Source organism: Anabrus simplex, chromosome 2, assembly GCF_040414725.1.
Source record: "Anabrus simplex isolate iqAnaSimp1 chromosome 2, ASM4041472v1, whole genome shotgun sequence".
Lineage (NCBI taxonomy): Eukaryota > Metazoa > Arthropoda > Insecta > Orthoptera > Tettigoniidae > Anabrus > Anabrus simplex.
The window spans coordinates 730911032-730935757 of NC_090266.1; the positions used below are offsets into that span (position 1 = coordinate 730911032).

The 24726-nt window shown below is 38.2% G+C and overlaps 1 protein-coding gene across 8 annotated transcripts in view; it reads left to right on the forward strand.

The window, feature by feature from the left end:
- Window positions 1-24726, forward strand: part of Ssdp (Sequence-specific single-stranded DNA-binding protein) — an 831184-nt gene that overhangs the window by 696146 nt on the left and 110312 nt on the right. For 7 of the 8 annotated variants that reach the window (XM_067141370.2, XM_067141374.2, XM_067141372.2 and 4 more), the window contains 2 exons: window positions 11698-11936; window positions 18232-18270. In XM_067141370.2, the coding sequence (XP_066997471.1) occupies window positions 11698-11936; window positions 18232-18270 (278 nt within the window). The remainder of the gene's footprint in view (window positions 1-11697; window positions 11937-18231; window positions 18271-24726) is intronic. The other variant, XM_067141371.2, reaches the window with a different exon arrangement.

The window sequence follows — 24726 nt, forward strand, 5'->3', positions numbered from 1 at the left end:
GCTGTACCTTAATCAAGGCCACGGCCGCTTCCTTCCAACTCCTAGGCCTTTCCTATCCCATCGTCGCCATAAGACCTATCTGTGTCGGTGCGACGTAAAGCCCCTAGCAAAAAAAAAATAATAATATATTGTATCGTCCAAATTGATAGCTTTATGTACCAAACGTAATACATTATTCAACGCAGTTGATTTTTATTACTAAAATGCGCTTTCTTTAGAAATACGTAGGAAACTTAATGTTAAATATCTGTCTTACTTAAGTTGCGAGATTTGCTTGGAAAAGTTCGTAATACATTAGGAAAAGGAAGCTCTGTATAAGTGTAGCTGAATGCAGTTACTGGTCGGTGAGAAAATACAGTAGCTGCTGTTGTCCGCGAACTACGAAACTTCTTTAAAAGGATGCCTCGCTCAGTGTAGTGTGCACTGGAATAATGTACCCTACCCTGTAACTTTCCGTAGCTTTACTTACTTGAAATAATAATAATAATAATAATAATAATAATAATAATAATAATAATAATAATAAATTTCACCAAAATGGATCCATCGAATTTAAATAAAACATGATAATGTACAGTACTCTTCCCTCAGGGCGTTTAAACAAGGCTGTGTTTTGGTACATCTGCTTCGGGCTTTACCTAATCAACTGAAAACGACCAAAAGGTCGGAAACTGCACCAAAGTTATATACCTTAAATTAAACCTCCACAATGACTTGGAATAAACTTGCTATATTGTATAATGACATACCCAGGGAGATCCATTTCATCAAACAGTTTTAATAAACATATAAACAACCCTACAAAATAAAAACACAAACGATTGAAAAGTTCTCCCCTAATACATGAACGTATAAACACAAATCTAAATCTGAAATAAAAATACATGGGAAAACATGGCTCCCCTTCGTTAACGACTCATGATGATAGCGAACTACTTGTAGTAATCGTCAGACAACGACAAGCAGTGTCAAAACGACACACACTTCGCTGAATTTGTGTAGTCATACAAAATTCTCAGAGATCGTACCATCGACACATGGTATCATGAGCACTATAATTTCTTCAGTACTATACCTTTCCGTTATACACTGATTTCAACATTGGTTTAGGTATACTGTTCACTTTGCAAAATCCTAGTCTCCTCCTTAGAACCAATCTAGGCCGTAAAAGCAAACCTTGGACTTCTAACAATTAGCATTTCAAAAACTCTCAAGATATCGGACAACAGACAGAAGCTAACATACAGTCCACTGTTGTTAATAGACCGTAGACGATGGGCACTGTTTAGCAGACGATAGACGGTTGATGCAGGACAATGTATATTGTACACCGCCCAATAGACAATAGACTGGAGCACGTACACTCGTAAATAAGGCATCCCACTTCCCGGGACGCGTTAACACTGGTGATTCATCGAACTTTCCGTTGTTATTACTGTTGTTGTCGTCTGTGAATAGACCAGAATTTCCAAGTACAGTACATATTGTACAAAGTGTAATAATTCGGTACGTCCAAACTTACAGGGCACATTCCTCACGCGTAGAACAAAACGTGCTATCCGGAAATGCTTCATTTCAATGTTAGAACTCTCTTTCTACAATTCTACATAGTACTTCAATTATGACGAGAACACAGGAACAGAACGTACAAGAAATTATTTCTTGAAATGTTCAAAACGCTCTGTTATCATTGATACATGCACCAACGCGTCATCAGCGCATCCGGGATTCAATACGATGGCCCTTTAGATCAGTTTAAAGGATGAGGAATCAAGTCTTACTGAAATATAGAGCTGACACGTCATACATAACTTAATGGTATGAAGATTCTATTAATTAATGATACGAAGTCTAGTCCAGCGATTGATGAAGACTCCGCGAACGATCGAAAGTACATGTAACCCTCTCGGTTTAAACCCTGAAAATGGTTTGTTTCAGTTATACATAGCTCGTTGCGGAGTGCGCAACAACAGCACTGCACTTAATACGACGATTATTGGTATAGAGCTACATCTAAAAGAAAGCTGTCCAGTTTATCGTAACTCTACACGGACCCACCACCTTCCTGAACCTTCGTCCCATTGGACATGCAAACGTGGTGGAGTGAGTACGGAAATCATCTCGTCCATCAGCCCCTAATACAACAGTTGACAATTGCAGTCCTGTACGTATGGAATGGGCTCCTCATGGAAGCAATCCACAGTATTATGGGCGTGATATTGAGATTAAATCAGAAATACACTGAAGCTAATGAGGGCACATTTTATTCATATTTGCGTAATCTAATGAACACACAGGGATCCTTCGTTATCGTTGAGTCAGTGGCCAACTCTAGTCTGACTATGGAATTTAAACATAATTATTCCTCTATTTCCTCACGAAAGAGTTTACATTCGTTCCTACGTACTTTTCTCATTATATTTCCTTTACTGAACCATACAGTTTTAAGCATTTCTAGAAAATGTAGAAAATGTGCAGATGGTACGCAGTTTAATATTTCACAGTGGAATATCCAAAGAAAAAACGTAACTTGCGGCATAACAACGTTCACCAACATAATAGAGACAGCCTTAAAATTAATAAGTGAATAAAAGCGTTATGTTAATTTTTCTGTGATCATAAAAGTTATTTTCAGTTTTGGAGTATTTTCCGTCACAGAGTATGAAATTTATTATGAAACAAAGATGACCCAAGGGAAATTAAGGTTTTCTGCAAACAGCTCGACTGCATATGGAGATCTAAAACATACACTTACCTACAACGTTCATTATTTTTAGGACCACTGAGTATTGTGTGACCTCTGACTAGGTGACATTTGACTTCGTCTCTTAGTACAGTTCGGTCACGATCAGGTAAAGTAAACTCGTGCCCTCATCGTGAGGTGTTACAGCTCTTTTCAGGCACACCCCCATTGGAGGTGAGCTGCATGTAGCATTTCAACCACATACCAGTCCTCCTGCCATTCAGTACCGGGAATCGAACCCGGGCCCCCGAGGACGGCAGCCAATAACACTAACCGTTACGCTACGGAGGCGGACCCGATCAGGTGAAGCTGCGTGTTCTTACTAAGTATGTAATATGAATGAGCAAAGTTCCATTTTCGGTATGTGATGTAGTGTGAAACAAGAACTTCAGATTTGAAGCTGGGGATCATACAAGACCGTGTACGGTAACCTCACACAGGTGCACTTAGGGGATAACCCAAAATGACTGACTCTGATTCAGCATTGAAAACTCGTTAAATTACTGTGTATAAATGTTAATTTGAGTTTTAGCGTACATCTCGTTATAATGCTTGGGTTTCGCATAAACTATTAGAGGAAAACTGATTAGAACAGTATCACCCCTCTCTGATATATTCCTTAAATCAAAAAGAAAAGGAACGGTCTTGAAACAAACAATAATTGGAGTTATTTATAATAATGCACTGCATAAACTATCCTAGGGAAGCTTTGTGTCTGACGAGATTTTAAAAGCGTTTTGCACTGCGAAATACTAATGCTGCTGCTACTACTACTACTATTATTATTATTATTATTATTATTATTATTATTATTATTATTATTATGATTATTATTATTATTACAAAAACAAAGCGATTATACGTTTTTTAGGATGTGCATTGTAGATACTTGGATGAATTACACTAAAATGTTCAACATACATACATACAAGGGGCGATCAAAAAGTTTCCCTTCGACGGCCGTACAGTCGAATCGGGATGCCAATCAGGCAAAATCGTCGTGAGCATTGAGCTACCCATTCCACCGACGCACCAGGTTGAAGATGTCCGTGTGATGAACACCGTGTCCTGCTGCGTGATCCCCTTCTGCACATCCTCGTCCGACAGGAAGTTGCGATCCTTCAGGGCCTTTTTGAGGGGACCGAAGGCGTGATAATTGCAGGAAAAGGGGGGAGAGAAACCTCCTTCAGGGTAGCCGACAGTGTGGCTCGAACCCATTATCTCCCGAATGGAAGATTACAACTGCGCGTCCCTAACCACACGGTTGCAGGGATGTTGGGTCAGCACGAACGCTCAGTCCCCGCAGCCGAGGGAATTACCCATTTAAGATTAAAATCCCCCATTCGGCCGGGAATCGAATCTAGGGCCCTCTGAAGTGAAGGCCTCTGTGCTGACCATTCAGCCAAGGAGCCGGACAAGTCGACTCCTCTCACCTTCGAGGTGGTGGCGCTCTTTTCAGGCAAACCCCCAATGGAGGTGAGCTCTGCATGAACCATTTTAACCGCATGCCAGGGCCCTCTTGTCATTCTTAAATCTGACAGTACGGGAATCGAACCCGGACCTCCGAGGACGGCAGCTAACAACGCTAACCGTTAAGTTACGGAGGCGGACGGATTATCAATTAAGACATCATAAACTTAACGATCAGTCATTCTGCCTTAAAGTAATATTTACTTACTTAAAAAATAGTATTTTTTTACTGCTGTTTTAAATGAAACGTGGTATATCTGCGTCGACTGCAATGGAACCTGACAGATCAATTAAGTCGTTAGTATATCGCTGCATGCCTGTCGTTATATAGGCATAACAGTATGAGAGATTCTGAACAGAAATCTGGCAATTTCCTCGTTTATGTTAATAAAAAATCACATTAATAGGAAGTACGTTTATTGATCGACGTTGGGATAAAAACTGTGATGACCAAGATTTCATACTAAATAATATTTTAGCTTCCATTTTAAAAAATTCAGAGGTATTAAAACCCTAATATTTTGAAATATTCATGTATGGCCTACTGTATGTGTTATTAAAATAGTGTTATATACCGTAGCGTGAAATTCTGTTCGTGTTAACAAAATGCGATTTTCGCTTTAAAGCGTTTTATATAGCTTTAAAATAGAACTGTCGGTGTATACGCACGGTCATTCTGCATCATCAGCTAACTACAGTACTCCGAGCCGCCCAACTATTTTCACCAACTATTACACCAGTGTTGATTTTACAGCAAAATAATGATTACCGGTACTATTGAGTTTAATATATGTTTTTAATTGATCATTCACCCAAGTTTCATGGAAATCTGTCTGGTCCTACCCAAACAGATCTCTTGCGAGTTGTGTTAAAACTACAAACATCGGCCGAGTTTTCGGTAGTTCAGTGTTTTGACGTATACGCAACAGTCTTTTTAGTGCCTCGAATGTCCGAGGACATGTTTGGCTCGCCTGGTGTAGGTCTTTCTATTTGGTGCCCGTGGGCGAACTGCGCGTCTGAATGTGTGATGATGATTTAGGGAGAGGGTGAAACCCGGTGCCGGCACGTAGCTACTCCTGTTGAATAATAGCAAGGGGTCTGCTCAGAGCTTGATGTCTCCATCAGACGGACGAATCATCATCAGTAGCGTCCTTGTGAACACTGCGGAGAGGTTTGGAATTTAATCCAGGCTTTTGGCACGCAATGGAGTGATTACATATTGTATACCACCAAATCTCCTACCCTGCCAGCCAACACATTCTGATGGTGAAATTTCTTTCGACCATCGGGTCTCGCTGTCAGACCATTATGGACTTGATGCCTTAACGATCATAGCCACCAGACGGGCTAACAAGCAAATTGCAAAAGTGTTACACTACTTGCAGCGTCAACAGCCGAAGTTGTAGAATGTAGCCGCAAAGCAGTGCTAACTATTTTCGGCCTTTTAATTTATATCGAACGGGACGTCAAGAAGAAGCATTAACATTTAACATCCTGAAGCAAGGGCCTGAAATCTATTACGGCAGCGGACAGAATAGAAGGACCGTTAGCGAGCGAGTTGGCCGTGCGGTTAGGGTCGCGAGCCGTGAGCTTGCATTCAGGAGATAGTGGGTTCGAACCCCACTGTCGACAACCCTGAAGATGGTTTTCCGTGGTTTCCCATATTCACACTAGGCAAATGCTGGGGTTGTACCTTAATTAAAGTAACGGACACTCCGTTCCCACTCTTAACCCTTTCCTCTTCCATCGTCGCCATAAGACCTATCTTTGTCTGTGCGTCGTTAAGCCAGTTGTAAAAAAAAGAAAGTACCATTGCCGAGCGAGTTGGCCGTGCGGTTAGGATCGCGCAGTTATGAACTTGCACTCGGGAGATGGTGGGTTCGAATCCTACCGTCGGCAGCCCTGAAGATGGCTTTCCGTGGTACCCCATTTTCACACTAGGGCAAATGCTGGGGATGTACCATAATTAAGGCCACTGCTGCTACCTTCCCAATCCTAGCCCTTTCCCATCCTTTCGTCGCCGGAAACCTTCGATGTTTTAGTGCGACGTTAAACCAGTAGCAAAAAGAAGTACTGTTCGACCAATTACACAACAGCTCGAGAGTTACAGGAAAATCAGATCAACAAAGGCTGGGCTGAAGTACGGCCCCCCCCCCCCACACACACACACACAGTCCTAGTTCCATTGGCCGGGATTTGAAGTACAGCTGAGTTGGTGACGATGTTACTCTATCACGTCCCTAAGAAATTAAAAAGGGGTAAAGGTACTTCAAAGGTACCTTTTGCTCTTTGTATCTGAATTGAATCAGGTATTCAGATTTTTTAGTAACACACTATATTTTACAGTAACACACTGTGTGGAAGATGTTCTGTGCACATACTTTGATAAAATTCTTCATGTGTCAGTGGCAGTTAGAGTGGCCGACGAAAGAATCTAAACCTCGTTCATGTGACGCTAGAATGTATCTTTCGTCGCATGTTTGTACATAAACCCTCTTTATTTTTGTGATAGAAAGCCGTTAGAATATCACATTGAACAAATTAAATACTGCAATTTTACATAGTAAAAGTCAACTAAGCATGCTTGTTGTTTTACCTGATTGTATACATTGCGATCTTAGTCCTGGGACCTCCAGTTTTACGTGCAGTCCAAACCACAGGGATGTGACTTTTCATAGGAAAACACTCACATGCATTGACTGGGATTCAGACTGAGGCTGCCTTGGTGAGAAATCAGTCACAAAGTCACTCGGTTATCAGCCCCTAAAAGACAACCTTTACAATATTAACATATTATCTACATTTACATTCTTGTCAGGGATACTATGTAATGCTGTGCAATAAAATGAGGAGAACTTCTTATCGCATTAAAAAACATAATAAAACTCCCTTATCCTATGATGTACGAACGATGACTTAAGATTCATGCAAATTTACAAGAAATACTTCAGCCGGTCTATTCGAAGCAGGGTGGTGTTTGTCAAGTTGCATTGGTTTTGCTCTAATATGCTTAACATTGCACAAGGACATTAAGGTTTTTGGCGCTAGGACTGGGAATGTAGCGACTATGGCCTTAATTGAGATAATCCCTCCTGACATTTGCCTGGTGTGAAGATGGAAAAGCTATGGAAAATCATCTTTATGGTTTTTAGTGGTAGGGTTCAAACCTACCATCTACCAGTTGCAAGCTCGCAGCATAGCCTACTCGCATGGTGTGCATTCAGTCGCATTCAACATAGTATAATCACTCTTATTTAGTGCCAACAGTGCAATCTGTTGGGGTAAAAGCTCTAATGGGGGAAATTATTTTTCATATTAGACTTACATATGATCTTCATGCTTGATGTGAAAATATTGGTAACATACAAGGCATATTCTGTGACCAGCATTGGTATTAAGTTCGAAAGAAAGGATTGTGAGCTTCATGTTGGGTCCAGATATAACACCCAAGCGTCCTACAGAAACACAAGGGGGATTTTCTTGGCAAAGAAACAATAATGATCATCATGATCATCATCTCATGAGGAAAACAACCTGCTGATTGAAACCTCAGTATATAACTATTGTGCAGCTCAGGATTCTGTCAGTTTCCTTGGATCATCTAACAATACTCAGCGGCGATTAAGGAGAGCCGAATTGTTTGCGTGGAGGACTTTTTCTGAAGGAGACACTGTGATACTGCATGATTTATTGTAGTGCTATTACCGTGCGCTATGTTGGTTTGTTATCTTTACCGATGAGTCTGTAGTCTGCTCTGTGAAATAACTTTTTTTTCTATTGGCTTTACGTCGCACCTACACAGATATGTCTTATGGCGACGATGGGACAGAAAAGGGCTAGGACTGGGAAGGAAGCAGCTGTGGCCTTAATTAAGGTACAGCCCCAGCATTTGCATGGTGTGAAAATGGGAAACCACAGAAAACCATCTTCAGGGCTGCCGACAGTGGGGTTCGAACCTACTATCTCTCGAATACTGGATACTGTTACAAGTGACTAATCTCATGTTTTAATCCGTATTGAAATCTGTTAGTATACAATAATATAGTTTTATTATGAATCCACCTGTTCAATACATTATAATGCACATACATTATAATGTATTGAACAGGTGGATTCATAATAAAACTATATTATTGTATACTACTGGATACTGGCCGCACTTAAGCGACTGCAGCTATCGAGCTTGGTACTCTGTGAAATAAGAAGCAGTGCGGACGGTATCTCCAAATAATGGAAAGTATTATGATCTCCAGTGTGAAAGAATGCAGTCCGCATCACATTGATTTCACGCTTGCGATCCGCTGCAGAGTGAAAGTTGAAGACTGTTCCTCTGTTCGAACAGCCTGACGTCATGATCCTCTCTTAACAGATACAGTAGCTGGCCTAAACCTAATTGTGACTGAGCTCCAGAAACTGATCTGATACTGTTTGTATGAAGGATATTTGCAAAATTTATTCAAATGTAACTTAAAGCCTTTTCAGTTTGTTGAACACACAAGTTCAATATAAATATTACACAATACACACTATTTATTCCTTGTTCAATAGTGTGTTATTTATTCCTTGCTTAATAGTGTGCTTTTTACAGGTGTGGTGTAGTGTTCTACTGACTGAAAAGCCTTTAAGTTACATTTAACTGAGTCGACACTGGAAAGTATGGCTTTCTTCACAATAAATTTACTGAACATTTTGGATGTGGTAGTGAATGTTGTCTTAAGATGCTACTGCTTTGGTTTTAGTGTATGTACAATGTTGAGCCTTATTGAAACTGTGATACATTTCAGAATGGGCTGATAATGATGAAAATCGCAACATTCATGCCTAATTTACTGTTGGTATTTCATTTTTTGGGTAGAATTTTTTTTTTTCCAAATTTCTTCTTGGAATTCGTCTTGTGTACTTTTGGATGTTAATCTGTTATCATTCTCTCATTAGATATATACTGCCAACATTACAAGATAGAAAGTTTCTATATATTTTTACAGCTTTGCTTTACATTGCACCCACACAGATCAATCTTATGTGACAGTGAACCAAATCACGCGGCCACTCACTCTGTTTCTATAAGTAGAAGTCTTCTCTTTGTGTTTGGGGATTATTATAATGGTTTGCAAGTACTGTACAGCTACCATACTGGACACAGTGGAGTACCCCCACTATTGTTTGGTCTACTGTACCAAGATGAGTAGAAGTTAAAATGTGCATAAAATGCCCTAACAAGAAGTAATTAAGGAGCATTGAAGTGCTGCAGAGTATAAGCATGAAGGATTTTTTTGTATTTGATAATCATACACTAATATAAGTAGTCCAGTGTATGAATAATCTGGACTAGGCAACACATGAATTATAAACATCGTATCTTACATCAGTTTAAATTTAAAGAAAAGCCGGTATGCAAAACAAATCTTGTATGTCAACAAGCTTCTACAGGAGCAATTTTCAGTTAGCAAAGAAAATTTAATCGAATAATTCATTCTGAACACTACAAATGTCTCCAGCAACATTCCAACTTAGATTACAAGCTGCGTGCAGGTGGAATTTACATTGACTGATGAAACAGCAAACTCACCATCACCATCATGACTATTAACACTACTTCTATTATTACTATTACTATAATAATAATTTGCACTTAATTGTTGAAAGATTATACATCCCTATAATTTGAAAACCATAGTGATTATGTTTATAACTTGTGGAGAGAATATAATTTTTAAATACCATACCATTTGATATTCTTTTGTATTTATACTTGCAGTATGATAGTTGAGTATATATTTTTCAGTCCTTATCCTCACAAGGTTAATCCAAAGTTTGTCCCAATATATTTTATAACACTGGTCATTTCTAACCCTTTTTGTTTCATCCAATCTGATCAAAACAGAACGGACAGTTCTATTGTTCTTTTCTGAGTTCACTTCAGTTCAGAATATTCCTGTGATGGTAGAATTATCCCTGTTCAACAAACTATCTTATAGTCTAATTTAGGATTGCTGCAACTTAGATTAATGCACAAGCTAAAGCCTTCATTGACTTGGAATACTATTGAAAACCTGATGTAGTCCATTTTTGTTTGGTATGGTACCTATTTCAAACACTACTAGATTGTGTTAGGCAAAAGGAGAGTCTGGTTCTTCTCTCAAACTGTTGTCGCATGACTGGTGAGAGGAAGGAAACAGAAACCCATAGTTCACATGGCTTGAATGCTGATCTGTCACATCCATAGTTTGGCGAGAAGGGTTTAGGAATTCTCAAGACCCAAGGCAGCTTGGGCATTTGTTACACTTCTTGTAGCTGTGAAAGTATCTTGGAAGGTCGTTCATCCTCAACCCCCACCCCTAAACTGCTTTAAACTTCAGGTTGGAAGAGTCTCCACTTGCCAAACACACTATAATACGATGAGGAGGATAAAGGGATTTAAAGTGATCAATTGATTAATTTGGTATTGGTAAGAGTTTAGAAAGGAATGTGGGTGGGGGTAGAGGGGTGCTGTCATGGTGATCTACACATTCCACTCCCAACCGGAGTGTCCTGGGTTCCGAATACCGATGAATTGGGGTAGAAGATTTTCAATAAAATCGTCATGTGGTGACATGGTCAAGTCCTAAACAACCGAGCAAGTTGGCTGTGTGGCACGCATTGCGTAGCTGTGAGCTTGCATTTGGGAGATAATGGGTTCGAATTCCACCATTGGTTTCCTACTTTCACACTAGACAAATGGCAGGGCTGTACCTTAATTAAAGCCATGGCTGCTGCCTTTCCTATCCTATTCCTTTCCCATCCTTACTTTGCTAAAATCCTTCAAAAACTGAGCCTGGATGGTCTGCTGACCCCACATTGATGCAGAAAGGTAACATGGTTGAGGGGAAACTAATATTTACATCTGAAACACATTTGTGTATGTGAACTTTGGATCTCGCAGGCAAAGTTCTTTCCCCGAGACTTTCAGTTTTCTGTCAAGAAATCATAGGCATGGGGTCCTAGAGCTGACTCCATGGTGAGGCTTTGGTTCTACTTAAAAATCCTTCTGTCTACACTTTTTTATCTTAGACTCTTCATGCTATAGTCCCTAGGTTATAAGTTAATACAGAGCTATGTACCTACTCAGCATTAATTATTAATTCTAAAATATTTAGAAGCAGTAGTGAAGTCAGCATCTTTCTGTGTAAATGTGCGTGCCTTACATAATTTTTAAATTAAATTTTGGCTACCAGAATATTGGGTTTATCCACAATTAATGTTACGTTCCAAAGTGGTACATAATAATTATTTATGTAATTGGTACCATTAACAGTGCTCTTATTTTAACGCTCATCAATTTTTCCAAGGAATGAACCATGAACGAAAATTAAATTAAACCAAGAACAATAACTGCCTTTGAAATGTATTGTGTGAGATATATTTATGCATATAGATGTGTGTTAATGTAGAAGGGTGATGTGTCACTGTTGTGGTAGTATTTTGATATTAAGTTATAATTTTAGGTCCACCAGGAATGAGTCCCATGAACCCACGTATGAATCCACCGAGGGGTCCAGCTATGGGTCCTATGGGCCCAGGATCGTATGGACCCGGAATGCGAGGACCACCACCTAACAGTACACTTGGACCTGGTGGTCCTGGTGGACCTGGGGGGCCAGGTGGGCCTGGGGGACCCGGCATGCCTCCAATGTCGATGGCAGGACCTGGAGGTAGACCACAGTGGCAACCGAACACGTCTACAGTGAGTTTTTTAAATACAATATTTTAAATAACCTGAGAAATTTTGTTTGTTCTGTATTCATTATAGTGGTCATTTGTGTCCTTCCTTGATACCAAAAGACAATGAGAAATGTATAAACTGCTTCTCATTTTACTATATTTGTACAGTTTTGAGTGATCCAGTAGATCCACATATTACAGGGTGAAAATTATAAAGAAATTGAATTGACAAGCCCTGCCCCTGAACCTCTGCCCTCCCTCTCTCTTTCTCTGTCTCTCTCTAAAGTTTCATAAACTTGATATTTGACCTCCAGTATATTCGTTCATGAACGTTTGAATGTCATTGATGGAAAAGCACAAGAATGGTTGAGTTTTATACTGCAGATCATAGCTTGTTTTTCTGTCACTTTCTTATATCATAGTAGGGTGAATGAATTCACAGAAAAGTGTATTAAAATTTAGTGGGTGTGTGTGTTATGGAGATACAGTAAAATCTCGTTAATTCGAAGTCGTTGGGACTCAAAAATTGGACTTCGACTTAACCGCCAATTCACAATTCAGGAGTACCAACCCTTGCCGCATTACAAAATATTCTAAGGCCTGTTACTGCATGCCGTTAAGCTTGATTCACAGTTTATACCTTTCAAATGCCATTAATAAAGAACTATTTCCAAAATGTATCCAAGAAGGTGCATTTACAGTATTCAAGTAATGCACTTGGATATCTCACTGGCAAACATAACCTCACAAAACAAAAGAAAGAAAAAATTATTTATTCGATTGCTATACTGTATGCATTTTAGATGCCTTGTATTTACACAGAAAGTACCCGATGCCCTTAAAATCAAAGTTTCCTATGACTCTATCCTTGTACGATTTCCCGCCGTGGCACTTCTCTCGTACTTCAGAAATGTAAGCACTTGCCGCGTCACAAAGTATTCTAAGACCCATTAATACATGCAATCACCTCGATTCACAGTTTAAACCTTTCAAATGCCATGGAAAAAACTATTTCCAAAATGTATCCAACAAGGAGCATTTACAATCTTCAGACAATGCACTTGGATAAATCACTGTAAACATAACCTCACGCAACGAAAGAAAAAAAATTCACACAATTCAAAGACGAGGATAAATTATGCTGGTTCCCCTGTGCAAATGCATTATTTTTTTGGATTTCTGTACTGTTTGCATTTTTAGATGCTTTGTACTGGCATGGAAACTGCCCGACGCCCTTAAAACATTGTGGCTTATCGAACTTTCCTATGACGAGGGGATAAAATTTCTCGTTTCCATGTGCATTGCAACGCACTACAATCAAATACAGTAGAGACAATACGCGACACTTGGCGAGATATCGAGGGACAGCTATTAGAGCTCTCTCTAGCGGGTAGACCTGAGAACTACTGGTTCTATCATAAGAGCACGTGCATTTGTGTGTGAAGTTTTTGGTGTTATTTATGCGTTTTCAGTGAGTTGACATAATTAAATAGTAGCGTGTGTCATTCCTTGATATCTCCTCTCAATATGAGGGGAAAGGTATGTGCTGTGTTTGGCTGCAGTAACTATGAAGTAGAGAAGAATGTGCGGTCTTTCTTTTGCTTCCCTCGTGACAAGAAAATGTAAATAATATTATGTTTGCATATATATATTCTTCCAGTGACAAAGAGATTTTTATAGTACTTCATAATCTTCTGACCTGCTCGACCCATATTTTAACTGGCTTAAAATATAATATGCATATTTTATTGTATAATGCAGCAGTTAACCTTCAATACCGATGTATTGTTGTAGGTGTGATCTGTAGGTTTTGAAATGTCACAGAAGTGATTTGGATAAGGTGTACAAGAAAGAAGGGACGTTACGCTTATATAAGAATTGTAAGATCTATTCAAATCATTTCCAGGCCAGCGACTTTAGAAATCCTCGACTATACAGCCAAGGGTATGCTACATTTTTACTCTGATTGTACGTAAATATTCCTCAAAGCATCACTATCGACAACATTTTCATACTTTTCTTTCTATCATCCCTCTTCTCAGATTAAAGCCGGGATTTTATAGATTTTCTTTCTGTTAGTTGGCTTCATGTTAAGAGGAAAATTGTCCAGCTTTTAAATGTTCATTCATTGCATCATGTGTGTAAGGAATGTGCCAATATTTTTATTGACAAGTGTCTTAATGTGATGATACAATGTTTTTTAAATGAGAAAAAAGACAAATCTAACCGTAAAAGTTCAGACAGGAATGATAAAGTAAAAAAAGTAATGCATAAATGAAAGATCAACCCATTTCACAGCAGTCCATTTCACATCTTGTTTATATGTCTAATTTCAGTTTTTAAATAATAACCTTTTAAATAATTCTTCATTCATTTATCCAGAATTGCTTTAGCAACTTCAAAGTTAATATCTCAATAATACTTTCTTTCTAGATGTAATTTATTTATCCATTTTCGTATATGCATTTCAATTGATATTTGAATTTAGCGTGACTTTTCAGGTCAAGTCACTAGGAGCGCCACCGTTGAATTGTCTCCCATTTTAACACGGCTAAATCGGTAAGTGTCGCGTATCGTCTCTACTGTATTTGCTACAATGACCCCCATTCCCCACCCTTGTACGATTCCCTGGCTGGCACTTTCTCCTTTAAAACCATAAGACCGTTTGGGCTCGCATTAAAATAAAGCAATGCAGTTTCATCGGCAATGACAATATTGTTCGGTGCCTACGAATTTATTATATAAGCCACGGTTTTTCATCAACTGTTGGCATTGCCAGTGTTAGCGGACTCTGTTTTTCCGCACACTGCCTGTTGCGTGATATTACGGCGTTCCTTAAAAATTATTCTCATTTTTTGGTTCCGTATTGAAGTTGACGTATGTCTCAAATATTATTACAATATTATAAGTCCACCTGTTCAATACAATACAATACAATATGATCCACTATTTCATATGGTCAAAATTTTTTAAATACATAATACATTATAGTCAAAGGTACATGTTTCACCCTCCTTACGGGCATCATCAGGCTATATCAATCTTAAAAATAATACATATAGAGACATTCTAATCTTATAAATTATGGGTTAAAATGTTGAAAAATGATTTCGTAAAACATTATACAATAACATCTAAAACAACGGTAATGCACCGAAGTATGTTAAAATAGAGTGAATTAACAGTTTTGAAGATGAAAACGTGATTAAACATGAAATTATGAGAGTTTAAAACTAAAATGGATCCTTTTTTTATATCATTAAGACTGTGATGGCCTTGAGTGTAAACACAATCATCAAAGGGGGGTGTTTCTTCAATTCCCAAGTTTGAATCCAAGATGGTAAAATCACTGTCAGTTATTTAAAACGGAAGTGTGAACGTAATAAACATGTTAAAAAGTATATGGTTGGGATATCTGAAAGTCGAAAAGAAAATGGAACTTCTAGTAGAGGCGTTGCTATTGATAAAACGTATGTCAAAGCTAGCGGAGTTCAGAAATTATGTGGTAGTCGAATGGATCTAAAAGATGGTCAAGTTGATGTTATAATTCCGTTGAAACATTTGTTGGAAGAAATAATCAGGATTTTCTGAAACAAAATGTAGAAGAAAGTTGGTGAATAATACCGTACTGTACAAGAGACTTCCCGTACGTCAAAGATGTCTAATGCGGTACTTACTCGTACGGTGCGTATTAAGTACGTCAGGTTGTTACAGCAACGCTAGCTTGACTGGATTTTCGACTTCTAGTATTATAACGGTGTGGCTGAGGCAGTGAAGGACATGGAGGGGGGGTAATGATGGGTGGATCCTTGCGCGCATGTGTTGTTATTGGAGGGCTGTTAGGAGCAAGATGGGCGGGCCTATCATTTGACGAGGTGGTGGAAGCTTTAGAACAAGAAGTTCTAAAAGTTTGCGGGATTGTATTATGTTTTGAATTCACCATGCCTAATAACTTTGGAGTTAGCTCATATAAAGGATTTTTTTTTCAAACTTGGGAATTGAAGAAACACCCCCCTTTGATGATTGTGTTTACACTCAAGGCCATCACAGTCTTAATGATATTATAAAAAAAGGATCCATTTTAGTTTTAAACTCTCATAATTTCATGTTTAATCACGTTTTCATCTTCAAAACTGTTAATTCACTCTATTTTAACATACTTCGGTGCATTACCGTTGTTTTAGATGTTATTGTATAATGTTTTATGAAATCATTTTTCAACATTTTAACCCATAATTTATAAGATTAGAATGTCTCTATATGTATTATTTTTAAGATTGATATAGCCTGATGATGCCCGTAAGGAGGGTGAAACATGTACCTTTGACTTTAATGTATTATGTATAACATTTTTTTTGACCATATGAAATAGTGGATCATATTGTATTGTATTGAACAGGTGGACTTATAATATTGTAATAATATTTGTTCCTTAAAAAGGTTGAGTACAAAAGAATTCCGATTTCATTCAACTTAGCAATAATGGAGCGCACTGTAGACCCTCCGAAGTGAGTGTAAATGTGGAGAGCTACCCCTCCACGTTTCGGAACACGTGTTCTATTATAACACGGATAAATTTTGAGTTGAAATTACTCTGTATCATACTGTTGTTTTAAAATTTAAAGGCAGTTTCGAATTAAACGTCTGAATTTCGGTAATGGGGCCAACATTGTACTTCGAATTACAAATTATCCGTATTTTGAATGAAACAATTTGAATAACATGCAAAACTGTATCTCATGTTTCCGGGAACGAGAGGTTCTTCGAATTAGGCAGGATTTTGAATTAACCAATTTCGAATTATCGAGGTTCTACTGTATATTTTTTATTACTGTCAGATGAGACAAGAAAAAAAGTAAAGTACTGCTGGTATGTTGGGTATATCACAGACTGTGCCATTATGTTGTTCCTTCCCTTCCTATATCAGGATATTAAATTTGTTATTGTAACAATATTTTCTGTGATATCTCTTTAGAATATCAATGCTGTCATCAAATATATCTAATAGTTGACCATAATGATCTTTTCAAAATTATTGTTTCCCATCAGGCAACTTTGGATGACTAGCTTTACCATATGTATGTAACATTAATATATTAGTGAGGGCATACACTCAGGCAAAATTATTGTAAAGTGGTGACACACAATAATTCCTTTCTATACCTTATTTTTTTAAACTTTAAATAAATCTTTTCTATCAAAAAAAGAGAAATATTCATCCTCTTAGGCCAGCATCTATTCAACCTAATGATAACTTTTGCTACAAGTTGTAGCTCAGCGTTACTACTGGAACTGCATTTAGGAGATGGTTTGAGAAAATATGTTGGCATACACAGTAGTTGGATCTGCTACCACTTTTGAATGTCTGAATGAAATGAATACAGAACAAACTAATACTAAAATAAATGGATATATCTACATACAGTGGACTCTTTTTAATTCAAACTCCAAGGGAAATCTGAACAGATTTCAATCATCCAAAATTTGAATTAACCAAGAATTACTATTTTAAGGAAAATATAGTACAGTTCTGGATAAATACATAAAATTTAATAAATTGCTTGATGATGCTTGTTGTTTTAAGGGGCCTAACATCGAAGGTCATCGGCCCAATTTAATAAATTAATTTATATGAATAATTATTACAGTATTACGCATTCTACCGTATCTTGACAGCTGCCTTGTTCTCCTGAACTGTAGATGAAGGTTTTCACAAGTAAATATACTGAATAAGCACTAGTAAAACAACAGCATTTACAATATTAACACATTATTCAGCACATGTAACAATACACTAATTCCATTGCTCACTTAAGAAAGTTAGTGATTTTTGTTTGTATGGGTTGTTTAGTCTTAAATTTCATTCAAAGCTTGAAATGTGTCATCATAAACATTTGACTGAGCTTCAACAAGTCTTCTTAAACACCTTCACTGATCCTGCACTCGTTGACATTCACAGAGATAAAGGTTAAGTCAATTGCGACTACCTGACCATAACTAGGAAGCTACAATAAAATAGAGAATTATTGGGAATTATTTGAAGACTTTAATTCGTGGAACCATTACACAAGTAAGTTGCGATAAAATCCTGGCTTTGAATTATCCAAATTTATGCTTTGAAAATTCCAATTAATTAGGATTTTTTTGCATTGATTAGAATAGGAATTTCAAGAGGAATAAACTTTTATTTGAATTATCCAGTTTTGGAATTATCCAATGTTGAATTAACCAGAGTCCACTGTATATAGATCACATAAAATGACTTTGTTCGGTACATACTTGTGGATACTAACTTCTTCCTTTCTCTTTCTCTGCAGCCTATGAATTATTCGTCGTCCTCTCCAGGCAATTACGGTGTAAGTACTCTTTACAATAAACTTAATTTTTTATGATATGGGTTTTGTCTGTGAAATACCTTAAAATTTTCCTTCAAGCCAGGAACACCATCTGTCCTAACTTAGTAACTTCGTCTTCTTAGCAGATATTTACTTCAACAATGAAACATTAAATTATATTATTCATTTGCAGTTGATTGCCTTACATTGAAAGGAATAGTTCAAGCTTAAGTTATCCATGAGCACTATTGTCATCAGCATTACACTGTAATTGTTTTTACCATCGGCATATGGTAAAGAATGCCTGCTGTACTAGTAATCGTAAAGTGGGTGTAAAACTTTCCATTTAGATGGGATCTTACATGCGTGGCAATTAGACTTAGTTTATCAGCACGGATATTCTGCAATACAGTACTCTGTAGAGTGTAGTTGTGTTACATCAGAATAGAACAATGGCACCCGTAAACAAGGCAAACATTTTGTTATATTTATACAACAGCTGCCAGAAATGGACATTTCTACAACATGCAACACACGCTCAGTCACAATATGAGAAAGTATCGGCTGATGCATTACCATTCTCGACAATCGGTTTGGTGGAATGTGAGGGTTCATATCCACTCAACTACACTAGTGTCCAAAAGTTAAGCATGAGTTACGAGTAAGCAGGGCAACAGAAAAGACCACAAATCACATGACATATACACCTACCAACCTTAAGTGTTCGCTCTGTGTAGGAAAAGAGTGTTCCTTGCTTTGACTAGCGGCGTAACCGCAAGGTAAACACAGCCAGTGCCTGCGCCCCATATTCCCTCAGTCGTGTTTGCCCTCTTATAGTGTGCGGAGTGTAGCCTCGTGGTGAACGTTACAACATAATGGCACGCCGCCGCCATTTGGACCCTGTTTTGCAGGGTAGAATACTCGGCCGCCTGGAAGCAGGCCAGACACAGACCTAAGTCGCCGTATCCTTGAATGTGCTACAAAGTGTTGTTTCCAGGCTTTGAAGACGATTTAGAGACACAGGAGATGTTAGCCGTAGGCCAGTACCAGGTCGACTAAGGGTAACCACCCCACAGCAGGACGGATATCTGGCCTTAACCGCCCGACGCAATTGGAGTGCACCTGCAAGACAATTGTCAGCGGAGCTTGCAGCCATCTCAGGGGTTGCCATTTCCTGGCAAACTGTGTACCAGAGGCTTAGAACAGCAGGACTGTTAGCCTGACATCCAGCGGTATGCATCCCCCTCACTCCAGCACAGAGACGGGCCTGCATCCAGCGGTATGCATCCCCCTCACTCCAGCACAGAGACGGGCCTGTTTACTGTGGAGCCATCAACATCGAAACTGGACCTTGAATGAATGGAGGCATGTGCTCTTCACAGATGAATCCTGCTTCAGTTTACAGAACAATTCCCGTCGCACATTCATCTGGAGAGAACAGGGTAGCCGATACAATCACAGGAACATCATGGAACGGGACCAGTATGGTGGTGGAGGCGTCATGGTGTGGGGCGGCATCATGTTGAATGGCCGTACGGACCTGCACATCTTCATGGGTGGTCCAAGGAACACTGTTAATGCTCGGAGATACAGGGATGAGGTACTGAGACCACATGTTCGACTCTTCAGAGGTGCGGTTGGTCGAGACTTCCTCTTAATGGAAGATAATGCCCAACTGCACCGCGCTGCTCTGGTGGATGAATTTCTGGCTGGGGAAGACATTCATCGCATGGACTGGCCAGCGAGGTTTGTGGATCTGAATCCTATAGAACATGCCTGGGATGCATTGGGGAGGCGAATTGCATCCCGTCAGCCGCCCCCAAGGACCCTCCAAACCTTCAGATCGACTACCACAAGAGCTCTTGGACCATCTGATAGAGAGCATGCCACGTCGCTGCAAAGCATGTGTGGTCGTTAGGGGTAACCATGCACCCTATTAACCCTATTTGTTGTGGAAGACATTGCCAAGTTTAAAGTTAAAAACTTAATTTTGTTCCGTATGGAACAGGGATCACATTGTTAAGATTTTGGGTAAAAGTTCAACCTTTTCAATATAATATGTGTTGTACAAGAATATTATTTATAAAATATTTTATTTAAGGTACCAGTTTCGACACCTATATATGGTGTTATCATCAGCCTAAAATTACCACTAAGCAAAAGAACTTACTGAAATTGTCTTTACAGTGTATGCAAATGATGCAACACATGTTAAAACATCATATATTAGGTTAAAATAATATAAAATATGTAGCACTTGTTCTCTTAAAACGCGTTATAGGGTTATAGTCTTGTGTGGTTTTGTGCAATTAAAATCACTGGGTATGGAACCAAGATGTGATTAAATATGAAATTAAAAGTCAGATGTAAAAGTTAAAATCTTGATGAGCATGTTAAAGTCGTGTTCTTCAAGTGACAATTGTTGTAAGCAGGTTCTTCAAAATCTTAGTATTACCTGCACAAATATGAGATAGTGGGCTTATACAAGTAGGCCTTAGTTGTTTGGGCCATTGTTGTTCCCAGTCCTATAAGAAAGAGAAGCTTATTTAGATGAATAAGTTTAAGTTGGGGCAAGAGGAACGTGTGAAGTAAGATATATGTACGGGGCTCACCTTGTGCAGCGTGCCTTGCAATGTGACGTGTTGAGAGGAGGAGTGAACAGGAGCGTGTGTGTTAGCACAAACTTGTCGGATGTGTTTGGGAAGTGTGAGTAGTAAAGGTTAGGAAGGGGAAGGTGTTAAAGGCCGGTCCAGAGAGTGGTGAGGTAGGGGCGTGATGCGCAAGAGGGTATTGTTCATAGCTTGAAAGATCGTATGCCTATTCAAAAGCTTAATGCTCTTAAAGACTCTGATTAAGAAGTCAAAGAGAATGTTAGTTTGTTCCAAAACTTAGTGATTAAGAAGTCAAAGAGAATGTTAGTTTGTTCCAAAATTTCATTAAGATTTGAATTAGGGTTGAAAAACTGGTCCAAGTGAATAAAACATTTTTCTGGTTTCAAGGAGGGGCCTTTGCTTATGTTCCCTAAGAATTTCCATATCCTGATCTATAGTACAAAAGTTATGTCTTGCTTCATGAATATGCTGACCTACTGCTGAAAAATTATTGGGTGGGTTTGATGACGTTGACATGTTCCATGTATCTAATTTTAAAGTTGCGTTCAGTCTGTCTGATGTATGAGGATTCACAGCCGTTGCATTTAAAACGGTAAACACCTGACTTTGAATTGTGCATAATTTCCAAGTTCCTATTGTTGGTTTTGTAAGAAATCATGATGTTATGCTTCTTGAAGATATTTATGACACTGCATATGTCCTCGTTAAATGTGAAGGTGGAATAAGCAGTTAAGTCTTTCTTTTTGTAGTGTTGACTTTGAAAGATGTTTGAATTTATTGATAATTCGTTCTATGAACGAGTTGTTGTATCCATTGGGTTTGGCTGTGGCGTGGACGATGTTAAATTCTTTATTTAGTTTTTCTTTAGAAAGGGGTATTTTGATAGCTTGGTCAACCATGCTATTGTATATGGCGTACTTATGGGCATGCAGGTGTGATGAGTCATTCCTAATAGTGGTTATTGTTTGCATAGGTTTTCTGTATACTTCATATTCTAATGAAGATGTTAGTCTATTTATCGTAAGGTCTAGAAAATTTATAGTTCTGTTAGATTCGAATTCCAAAGTGAATTTGATTTGGGGATCAATGTTATTTAAGTTATTTAAAGTGGAGGTTGCATTAATAATTCTGTCATCTGGAATAACCAATGTATCATCCACGTACCTGGCCGAAAAGCATATGTTCTCAAAAGTGTTGTTGTTGTTAATTACTGTATGTTTTAGGAAATCTACATATACCTACCTCCGCCAAAATCCCCGAGGCCGCCTGACCCCATGGCCAAACCGTCCAGTTGATAAATACAGTTGTCAAAGTTGAAAAAAATATTATTTATCACCAATTTTAACACGGTCATAGTCTTGGATTTATAGTTTGCTTAAGCCACTGTAAGTGTTTAAGTTATTTAAAATGATGGGGAAATTTTTTTTAGTATTAATAATAGGGTACATGTTAGTGATATCATATGAGTGAATGGAATGGTAGGGTTTCATTTCGAATTTATCTAGTTTCTCAATTAGTTCTAAAGTATTTTTGACCAATTTATTTGATAGAAATTTGTAGTTTTTCATAAGAAGTTTCTGAATAATTGTGCTAGTTTTTAAAGAGAGCTAGGTCTATAATTAATAATGGGTCAGATGGCAACATCGGCTTTGTGGATTTTGGGGAGAGCTTTGGCGGTGGGCAGACCGGGGTTCATATTAATTATTCGTGTTTTCTCTTGCTCTGTGAATAAAAATGATGTGTTCTTAAGTGTTTGTTTTAAAAGGCGTTGGATCTGTTGAGTCGGATATTTTTTAACTACAGAAAAAGAGTCATTGTTAAAAACGTTCTCAGTTTTGTCAATGTATTTGACTTTGTCCATGATGACAGTCGTATTTCCTTTGTTTGCCTTTGTAACTATTAGGTTATTATCTTTGATTTTCTTTTTGAGTTTGATAAAGTTATCTCGTTCGGCAATAGATGTTCTGTTAAGTGTTGCTATTGGCGGTTGCTGTTTTAATTTTGGAAGTGTGGATCTTGTTTAATTTTGTTTTTACATCCAGTTTTACTTCATTCTGTAAATCTAGGGGTAATTTATTGATAGCCATTTCTGACTCTATGAGTAAGTTGGTGAATGCATTGATTTTATTTAAATTTGGCCAGTTGTGCTTTGGACCTTTTGCTAAGATCGCGTTTTCCTTTTCTGCTAACTTTGTTTTTGACAAGTTGACCACCGACGGGTGAAATGGTTCGGCAAGTGTGTCGGGATGCCTAGATTTTTTGGTTGTTTTTGTGTTGGTCCTATTTAATACTGTGTTGTTTGTTAATGTATTAAACTTCTTCTCTAGTGTTGATTGTTTTTTGGCTAGTGCTCCAAATGGTCTGTTTTCAACTTGGGTATGAAATAGGTCCCGTTGAGTTTTTGTGAGTCGGCAGGCTGCCTCAAGATGCGTCTCATAAAGCCGGTTGTTTAAGAATGAATTTTTCTTATACAAAAGTGTAATTTGGTTCTTTATCCAAATTTTATTTACACGGATTTGAGTTCTCGCATGCTGGGAAGAGTTGTTGTGTTTTTGACGTTGCCTGGTATATCAGGCAAAATTTAAGGCACATCATTACATGGGCCTAAAGATCAAATTTTCAAAACTGGGCAAAGACATCAGTTTTGTGAAACAATGTATGAAACACGACCTAACACCTAACTTGCTAACAGTGCACCACACTCGTATTTTTTCGTCATGCTGGGGTACTTGGTGAACTCAATTAGGCTTTTCAGTACTCCAGTAACAATTATTTTGTGTATTAATATATCCACTTAGGTGAAACCACAATTAGCCCAAAAAGAACATTAGATTAGGGTCAATTTCTCCGTCATGTATCACATTCAAAACCCGTTCACAAAATCACATTCCAGGGTTACCCAGTTTAACTCCTTACTGCATTCTGTTGCCCTCAGGCAACATATAACTTTTCACCTGTATCAATGGATACAGATTGGGTACAGAGGTAGTTTTACAGCACACCTTCAACTGTACAGCCAGTTAAACACATATACCAGTGATGCTTTTTTTTTTTTTTATTATTATTATTTTTTTTTATTATACAAAACAGCCCTACAATTAAAGGTACTCCTTTCACCCCGTCAACATCCACGCATACCAACCACCGTTTATTCTATGTGGTCCCTCCCTTACTGTCGTGCAAGTATACTTTCGCCTTGCAAGACGTACCCATGGCCAGTAGGCAGTAATGTTTGGTCTTTGAATGTTAAAAGCATAAAATCGTGAAAAATTGTATGTATACCCCATTATGGCAATTCACGTCACATACGAGTGTTAAGCTACTAGCCCCAGTTAAGAATTGCGGGTAGATCTAAAATACTGAACGTAAATTGAACATTAAAGCTTGAAATTTTCTTCACCAAACAAAAATGAAAAATAATTCATGTAGTCATTTTATACGACTTTTTAACTTCAGTAACTTTGTACCCATTCAAACAGAATCATAGGAAATTTCCATTTCCTGAGCAAGTCGTCAAAGGAATTTTGTAGGAGCTCTCCAGTCCATTATCAATGTTACCTACAGTTTTTTTGTGTGAGTACTGTACATGGTTTATTACGTTTATTATCAAGAAGACTTCACGTGTTACGTAATTTATTTACTAATCTATGAATCGAAGTTCGACCTGGAACTTGAACATCAGGAAACTTCTCTTGAAATAATCTCCTTACAGCCCTCGCACTTTCTGTATGGACGTGTGAATCGTAAATGAATAAATACTCTTTGGGGAACAGAGTACCAATACCCAACATGAGCCACCTGAGCCATTTCACTGAATTCATGCACTGTACTAATATCACCAATGAAACATGTGCCACGTTTACAA